This window comes from Populus trichocarpa, chromosome 18 (genome assembly GCF_000002775.5).
Source record: "Populus trichocarpa isolate Nisqually-1 chromosome 18, P.trichocarpa_v4.1, whole genome shotgun sequence".
In the NCBI taxonomy this organism is placed as follows: Eukaryota; Viridiplantae; Streptophyta; class Magnoliopsida; order Malpighiales; family Salicaceae; genus Populus; species Populus trichocarpa.
The window spans coordinates 7,871,808-7,881,364 of record NC_037302.2 but is presented as its reverse complement, the minus strand read 5'-3'; the positions used below and the strand labels follow the sequence as shown (position 1 = coordinate 7,881,364).

The 9,557-nt window shown below is 34.9% G+C and overlaps 1 protein-coding gene across 1 annotated transcript; it reads right to left on the bottom strand.

Moving 5' to 3' along the window:
* Positions 1-4,290: 4,290 nt before the first annotated feature.
* On the bottom strand, positions 4,291-9,340 carry LOC18107696 (casein kinase 1-like protein 2). The gene is made up of 14 exons (XM_024590403.2): positions 8,923-9,340; positions 8,787-8,827; positions 8,061-8,130; positions 7,794-7,942; positions 7,610-7,705; positions 7,410-7,480; positions 7,006-7,067; positions 6,830-6,893; positions 6,664-6,748; positions 6,453-6,579; positions 6,232-6,314; positions 6,095-6,155; positions 5,611-5,750; positions 4,291-5,026 (listed from the first exon to the last, which is right to left on the bottom strand). The coding sequence occupies exons 1-14, from the start codon at positions 8,996-8,998 to the stop codon at positions 4,727-4,729; spliced, it is 1,425 nt and encodes a 474-aa protein (XP_024446171.1). The 5' UTR covers positions 8,999-9,340; the 3' UTR covers positions 4,291-4,726.
* Positions 9,341-9,557: the final 217 nt, after the last annotated feature.

Below are 9,557 nucleotides of genomic sequence, written 5' to 3'. Positions count from 1 at the left end.
TTTCTCTTTTAAAATTTCTCCCCCCTTTTAATTGTGTATAACCACCTATTTATAGGTGAAAATTTTCTTTGGCTTGTAGGCAAAGCAAACCAAGATCAACCATTGGATTTTAAAAATAATTTTCAACCATTCATTTGTTAACTTTGAGACAAAGCATAGAAAAATGGACCTTTGGATTAAGAGAATAATTATAGATCATTTGATTGAAAAGGATGGGTTGCTTGGTGATAGGGTTTTCAATTTTTAAAATGATCATCTCCCTTCTACAATTATAATTAGATTAGTAAAACATTAAATGCATTTTTTCTTTTTTCTATTTTTTTTATTTCTCTTTTTTTTTTAATTCTTTGCAAAAGATGCTGCAAACAACGCAAATACATCAAAAATATATTTTTGGGTTTTTTGTTGTTATTTTTTTTTGGCTATTTTTGGTTTTTTTTTAAAAAAAAAATTGGTTAGCAACACATGCATTCATGCTTTGAGGTTTAAATGTCATATGAGCATATGATAGGTTGGAATATAGGTCTTAAGAAGTCCTAATCCATAAATTTTACAACAAACGACTTCGAAAAAGAAACATGAAAGATTGCACTCACTGTAATGTCCACTTCCAAAAGGAGCTAGATTCCCTAAAGGCTAACATAGCTCTCAGTACAAGTTTGCTTGAGTAGACACTCGAACACCTCTATAGTGAAGGCCTGTCTAATTGGCCCGTTACTTTTACGATAATTCAGCTTGAAGAAAGGACGGGAGAACATGCTAAGGACCCCTAGTGTAACACGGCCTTTGTGCAGTCAACAATACCTACACTGGCCTCAGCAGGTGTGGATGCATTCACCAATGAATCCCACAAGAGAAATCCTCTAAGGACATTGATCATCATAAAATGACAGCTTTGGAAGCCAGAATAAGAGCTATCGAAGGAGTGGATTTGTATGATCTCATGCAAGCTGCAGAAATATGCCTAGTCCCGAGTGTAATTGTACCAAATAAATTTTATGTGCCCGAGTTCATAAAGCACATCGAAACTCAGTGCCTTGTCACTCACCTCAAATCTTACTGTGCATGATGAAAAATTGTCAATGCATTTCTTTTAGAATAGCTTGAGTGGAGCAGCACTAAATTGATACATAAGATTAAACAACACAAATATCCAGAGATGGAAAGACTTTGTGGATGCTTTTGTCAAGCAGTATAAGTACAATATGGGTATTACTCGTGATAGATCAAATTTGTCGCTTCTAAAAAAGAAAGACAAAAAAACCATAAGAGAGTATGCTCAGATGTGGAGGGATCTGGCTGCGCAAGTACATCCTCCACTATTAGAAAAGGAGATGGCCAATTTGTTTACCAACACTTTTAAGACGTCCTACTTTGAGTTCCTGATTGGAAATGCATCCCAACACTTTATTGACCTAGTGATTGTGGCCAAAAAGATTGAACAAGTTATCAAAGTAGAAAAAATCAAAGGTCTAACTGTGAACTCTGAAATCATGATGGGATATGAGTTGGAAAATAGCTCTAAAATTGGAAATCTCGTTCAATCGAATCTCACTATATCATCGGCTACTCAAACACCATTGTCATAGATTGACTTACCTATACCACCCAAAGGTATTTACCAACATCCCTTGAACACCGGACGTATCACCCCACTTCCATCAGATCCCATAAAATCACTATTTTCTAGGTGGTACAATCCAAATAAAAAGTGTGAGCATCATGATGGGATCCTCGATCATTTAATCAAAAGCTGCAAGAATTTCAGGTATCAAGTCTGGAAGCTGGAAAGTAAGGGACAAGTTGAGTTTGTGAAATATAATGTCATCTACCACATTGTCACTAAATCATCATGGGTACAACAAGTGATTGGTAAATATTGACAAGACACAAATGTCGACAAGGAATTTGACCCAATGAAGAGTGTGGTATATGTCAAACTTTGTTATTCTGCATTTTGGTTTGGGGATTGCATCACATCTTTTAATGAAACATGTCTTTTCAGCCTATTTGTTGTTTCGAAATACAAATATGTTTTTGTGAAAGTAATAACTTGACATTATATTGTTGTCCATGATTAGATAAATATAATGGCACAAATGATCAAACCCCAAAGTGAGTCATGCAATATACTAAGAGGCAAACCCTTTGAAACTCATCAAACTAACCCTCATGATTGCATCACATCTTTTAATTAAACATGTCTTTTCAGCCTATTTGTTGTTATTCTGTATTTTGGTTTGGGGATTGCATCACATCTTTTAATGAAACATGTCTTTTCAGCCTATTTGTTGTTTCGAAATAAAAATATATTTTTGTGAAAGTAATAACTTGACATTATATTGTTGTCCTCGATTAGATAAATATAATGGCAAAAATGATCGAACCCCAAGGTGAGTCATGCAATATACTAAGAGGCAAACCCTTTGAAACTCATAAAACTAACACTCATGATTGACTCCATAGCTCCATTCAAAGCACTTTGACCACATTACTTTTGTAAAAAAAAAAATATATATCTTTTCCAAAATAATTCTGAAAAATTAAATTTACTTTTTGATTTCAGAAATAATTTGATGTTTTTTTTAATAAAAAAAATAGAGTTTAGACACTCTTTTATAAGATGGGAAACAAATCATTCAAGCAATTTCTATTTTAAGGCGACCAAACAATTTTAAACTAAGATACGAAAAATGAAAAATGCATAAAAAGCTCATACCCGATGTCTATTGGGCCATGTTTTAGTTGTATGTATAATTGCTTGTAGTTCGATTTACTAGTCATTAATTCATAAAACATAAATCTTTCTACAAAAGTTCTAAACAATGACATTGAACAGAGAAAAAATTTATTGGTTCTAACTGCTTGAGCTTGAAATGATGAAAGGACGTCTTTATTATTCCTTCACATTCTAAAAAATATATCCCTTGTGGTTCCCATTTAAGCATGTATAAATTCTTCTTTGTAAAAATTTTAACTAGGATCACACCCCATTTTGAAGAACAAATAAAAATTCTAAAAGTCAAAGGTCGATCCTAACTGGGATCACACTTGGGGCAAGTAGAAAGCAAGTTGAAATTCAAAGATTAAAACTAAAGAAAGGTCATGAAAAGCCAAAAAGCCTGAAAAATCTAAATATTGGGGAGCATACCAAGTGAAAAGAAAAAATAATCAAGTAAATGTAGATGCACCATCAAACAAAAAGGGTTCAATTTAACCAATTCCTTGATCGTTATAGGTTAACATCCATCTTAATTACCTGAGTACTGAAAATTGAAAACATATCAGTGCATGCATTGATTAAAGGAAAATGACCAATACTTGATGTTTATAATAGGTACATTTCTTTATCTCAGATGCAGTGGGAATAAATGAACGTTAGATGCTTTGTGTCCTTATAAACAGAGCTCCAAGCTTCAGCTTCAACCATGTCATGGATTGTGTCTGGAATTCCACAGATGACTACTTCCTACTCCCGGAGTCAGATACTTGTAATTGTTACAGAAAAAATTTTAAAAATATTTTTTTGTTTAGAAATATATTAAAATAATATTTTTTTTATTTTTTAAAATTTATTTTTAACATTAGAACATTAAAATGATCTAAAAATATCAAAAAAATAATTTTAAAATTTTAATTTTTTAAAAAAACACTTCTACAAACTAAAAAAAACTAGAGTATATATTCCACTCTTATCAAGGATATATTTTGAAAACTTTACTCCACGATTAATAAAATATGTTCGACAAATTGAGGTCCCATTTTAAGGATTTTTTTTTTACCAGACTCGAAAAGAAAGATTTGACCTTGGAGAAAAAAGTAAGGAGGCATGAACCACCACCACCTAGGCTTCTTATTCTTTGATCGCAGTCATGATGTCAAACGCCCTAGCAAAGAAACCAAATCATTTCTAAACAGTCGCCAAGACTTTAGAGACACGGAAATTAGGTCGAACATTCCCGAATGTTAAAAACAGCGACAATACTGATTCTCGCAATTCAGTTCTCAGTTCCCAAGTGTTCAGAGCAAGGAAAAGTCCAATGAACAAATTTATTTTGAGCATCAAACATGGCTTGGTGTTAAACGCCCGACCAAACAAGATAGAAATAAGAAAAGTCACCATTACATGTAAGCCAAGAAATCAAAATTGTTTTTTCCAAGAAAGAGGGAAAGAGATCCGACACATGTTAATAGTATTTGTAAGAGTTTGCTAAGACTACAGTAAAGAATAAAACAAAACAAAAACTGGCAAGACCAAGCTAACCTAGGCAGATAATGGAACCCCAAACCTGAGCTTAAAGCAGTTTTTTAGTTTTTCAGAACTGAACGAGAATACAATGGTCGATTTCACTCCCATCAAGTTTCAAATTTGGGACAAAGCAACAAAAAAATAAAAAATAAAAATAGTAAAATGTATAGATTAACAAGAGAGCAGGAATCCGGGCCCAGGTGTTTGTTGGAGGTGTTTGGGAAAAGTGTACCACAACTGACTGAATACACTCAGCAGCTGTCGACCAAACTGTTTGCTGTAATTGAATCCAGCTTCCCAGGCCTGTTTCCATATAATCTGCTGACACGTTTAGTGGATAAATTGAAATCCTGAGTGATCCAGGCTCGGAGCCCCTTCTTTCAAACTCTTTTAGCTCCATGAGAATAAACTATCCTACTTGAGTGTAACAGCACAACAGTACATTCATGATTTACAACAATGCACAGTGCTGAGCACCTAATAGTGAACCTTCTCATCACTATCAAAATTCAGACTCTCAATTCCCTTAAGGGTGGTTTCATAGGTCTTCATGTGAGTGGTATTTCTGCTTGATGAAGTGCGCCTGGGGTCTGAAGATCCAAGAGGACTTCTTGGCCCACTAGAAATTTTGTGTATTGCTCCTGGGCTTGCATCAGTTATGCGAGACCATTGGGGATCAGACTCACTTGCAGCAGCAAATACATCGCGGCTACTGGAAACACCTGCAGCTCGCCTTGCGGATCCACTTGATCGCCCCAAAAAAGTAGAGCTGGGTAACTGCAACGGCCAATCATAATGCGGTTTAGATCTAATAAAAAAAAAATGCAGGCTATAGACCTGCATGCTAAATCTGACTTTATGATATAAGAGATTAGCCATCATTGATGGCATAGAAAGCATGCGCGGTGAAAATAAATTGATATCATCAATCTACAAAAGATTTTAAGCAACATGAAAAAAGGGGATTTTGACACACATACAAGTTAACAGAACACATTGCCAACATATACAGGAAAACAAGATTTTAAGCAACTGCAAGAACAGAAGATTATGCATAACCACAAACACTCAGGTTAGGTTAGCTAGCAGTGATGAATACACAGTTGCACTTAGAAACTGTGGCCTTATAATACCATGCCAGAAGTACAGACTCTCAGTGATCCCAGAAATCAAGGCAAAATTGATAGGATTTAACAAACGCAAGTGGAACAAAACAAATTGCAAAAAAATATAGAGGAAAAATAGAATACTTGATGTTCAACATCCATCAGGCTGTAACAAATGTTTCACCATGATAAGACAATCAGTGAAACCTTGCACAATTCAGTCATGGAAAAGAAGAAAAAACCCAAGCAACTTACCACAGCGTCCTTAGTAATTGGATAATCATTAGCAACTGGACTCTTCTGCTTTGAATAGCTTCCAGCATTTAAGATTGGTCCTGATAGTCTGTGGCGAGATGAGTCCATTGACTGGCCAACTGCTCGCCCTTCTTCTCCACCTGCAACAAAGAGAAAGAAAATGCACAAACCCCAAGCACATGTTAAAGGATAATCATCCACCTCCTCTTTAGAACTTATTCTTCATCAACTGACAGCCATTTGGTATTCACCCAAGGTGGACAGATGGGCAGTACAGTGAGAGGAAGAGAGAGAGAGAAAAATTAAATTGGAGAATGACTAAACAAAAGTAACTAAGAGAGATCCATAGCATCCTTGGTGCAAGCAGCAGAAAGCATTGAAAAATCTTAGAGAAAGACCATCCACTATAAAAAAAGACAGTTTACGAAATGAAAAACCATTACGTGAAGGAATATTTAGAACCAATAAACACAAAATAAACTACCTGTTTGTCTATCTGCACTGACAATAGGAGGCATGCCAGAACTAGTTCCAACACCAGGGCCCTAACAGAAACAAGAAAAATTCAAATCTATTCAACAACAATGACCAACAGAAGTAAATTGCTCCATGGACACTTACAATGCCACGAGTTGGAGGATTAGCCAGCTGTGATTGCTGATACTTCAATATTGTCCAGTCAAAGACATAATCAAACTGGAAGCCTGTAAACATGATCAAAAGATACAATAAGGAGTTCAAAAAATGTCAATTCTATTATTATATCAGAACCAACAGACATCAAATACAGAGAATAATATAGAGGTAAACTTGAATGCATTTAGCTACTAAAATATCCTTACCCTCACGAATAAAGAGATCACGAAATATTCTCTTCAAATAAGCATAATCTGGCTTATCATCGAATCGAAGTGAACGACAATAATGAAAGTAAGAGGCAAATTCAGTTGGATAACCACGACAAAGGGCCTGAGAAAACACAATATCTATGATTAGATTTTTAGAATAAGCAACAGAATTAACAAGCAACCTAGGTAATTAGGACCACTTTACCTCAATTGAAGTAGAGACCTTCTTTTCACTAATTTTCTCATACTTCTGTTTCTTAGTTCCAGCCTTTAGTCCCTGCCACGGAAGGCTACATGGAAAAACTTATTAGCAATCAAATTAACAACAGATGATGCACAACTAGGTAGGGTAGGCAGGCAGAGAGAATCACCTTCCTCTCAGGAAGTACATAAGGACATAACCAAGTGATTCTAGATCATCCCTCCGGCTTTGCTCTATGCAATTCAACAAGTCAAAAATGGAGCAATCAATGTTATGAAACACATAGGGAATAACACGAAGGCAAATAGATAACCAGGTGGAAAAAAAAAGACACCAAGCACATACCAATGCCCAGGTGAGTGTTCATGCTTGCATATCTAGCAGTTCCAGTCAAATTTTTATTTTCCCTGTAGTATATTGATGTCAGTAATGACTTCATTACCGCATATTATCAACAAAAATACAAACAGTGAAAAGTAAAGGTAAAGCATGAGACAGCTGAATGAAATACTTCTCCAATCACATCAAAAGTAAACATAGACAATGGCACCAAGATTCTGTATCTCAATCATCAATGCAATTAAGTACCCAAAAAAAGAAAACAGCAGCATCACACTACAACCATTGAGGATATTGACAGATGATACAAATTTCTATATGCAGTTAGTTTAATTGAGCATCAAAATGTATTTGACATAACACAACCACAAACAAATATGCATGTGTGCAGACAAAAACAATCTTCTCACCTGTAAGGAATGTGTTGATGGGTTGAACTATCTCTGTATTTCTTTGCCAGACCAAAGTCGATGATGTATACCTGTGTGCAAGTGGACAGCAAAGTTTTAATATGGATTTCCACAAAAAGATGGGAAGAATAAACACGTGTGTGTGTGTGTGTGTGTGTGTGTGTGTGTGTGTGTGTTAAACGTATACTTCATATCAAGACCTGATTTGCACGCCTTCCCAAGCCCATGAGAAAGTTGTCTGGCTTAATATCTCGATGCAGAAATGATTTCGAGTGGACGAACTCGACACGATTGATCTTGAAAGAAGAAAAGGGTGCAGCATAAATGGATAATATTTCTGAAAGATCAATACTAACACTGAATGGGAAAGTTGATGAAACTCACCATCTGATCAGCAAGCATAAGGACTGACTTCAAAGAGAGTTTCCTACTGCAGAAGTTAAAGAGGTCTTCAAGACTAGGTCCAAGCAAATCCATCACTAGGACATTATAGTCTCCCTCAACTCCAAACCACCTCACATTTGGAATCCCAGCTGCCAAGATAGAAAATGATCAGAAGAGTTTTGTAAAAAGAACGCTCATAAAAGAACAAATATTTGAAAAATAAACAGAAAAACAAATCAAGAAAAAGATTTCAAGAAACAGCATTACTCCCTCCCTGCAGGATTCTGTATAACTTGGATTCATATAGCAACTGAGGATGTTTTGTCTTGATGTTCTCCTGAACATTAAGAGATAACACAAGGATCATGCACAGCTAAAAATACAATCATTTAGTTTCAAACCCACAAAGAATATTAAAAAACACAGAACACCACAAATCATTGAAACAAATCAAGCTGGTAAATATATTGAAAAGTCAATGACATCGGTCGATCAACAGCATGAAACCAACTCATGACATTATAAACTTGATCAACATCACACTCGACAGCATGAAACCAACTCATGACATTATAAACTTGATCAACATCACACTCGAATAAACTCCTCACATCAAAACATCAGTCGTAAGAAGAAATTCATACTCGGGAAGCATAATTAGTTCACACGCCATATATTGTGGGAATGCATAAAAAGAAAAAGAAAAGAAAAGGAACTGCAGCATATGCTAAAAATTGAATCAAATCATGGTATGTGATTTTCTTAATTCAAAAAACAAGTCAAGTGCCAACATTAATTTGAAATTCACTCAGACTCAGTAGATTCCTCCTTTATAGCTAAAATTTACTGACAACATTACCACTCTCAGTCAAAAGTAAAATTAGGAAACATCTATTAACTTAATCAAACAAAATAATAATAATAACAACAACAACAACAACAACAACAACAACAAATAAAATCGAATGGGAAATCAATTACAAGGAAACTTACGAGCTTAATGGCGACTTCTTCATTAGTCTGGATATTAGTACCTAATTCAATCAATCCAAAAAAAAATGAGAAATAATAATAAAACTAAATAGAGCTAATCAATTAATTTCAGAAAAAACATTAATCAAAAGAAAACCTAGATAGATCTCTCCAAAGGAACCGCTGCCGATCTTCCGACCCAGCCTGAACTTATTACCAACACGAGGCTCCATCTAAAGAAACCGGAACCCTAATTTAAAAATCAAGAAAACACACAGACAAATCGATAAAAGAATGGAGCCGAGCGGGGAAATGGAGATGGATCCACAGAAAGATAACAAGAAAATATTTATTTAACCGAAAAATAGAAGAAAAGGGTTAGATAGGTAGATAGACAGCCTCTGTCACTCTATCATCTTTTCTTTCGGTGTTGGTTTGAATTGAATTGAATTGAATTGATGATCCAAATTCCAAAACCAAAGTGTTAGGGAAAAAAAATAAATAAAAATTGTGGACAAAGAGGTAAGGTGGGGGAGCGGGCGAGGTGTTAACTTTTTCTTTTTCTTTTTTACTTTACTCTCCTTTTTTCAGTTTTTATTAATTATGATAATTTGTTTTCACAGGGAACCAGAGAATGGTTCTCACGCGTGTTTAATACGCGTGACCGAAAGTTCTCTGCATTTTTACATGGGTAGGCGGGCTTTGGATTATTTGTTACCTGTTTTTTTAAATATTGTTTTATGATTTTAATGTATTAATATTAAAAATAAAAAATTTAATAAATTATTGTCA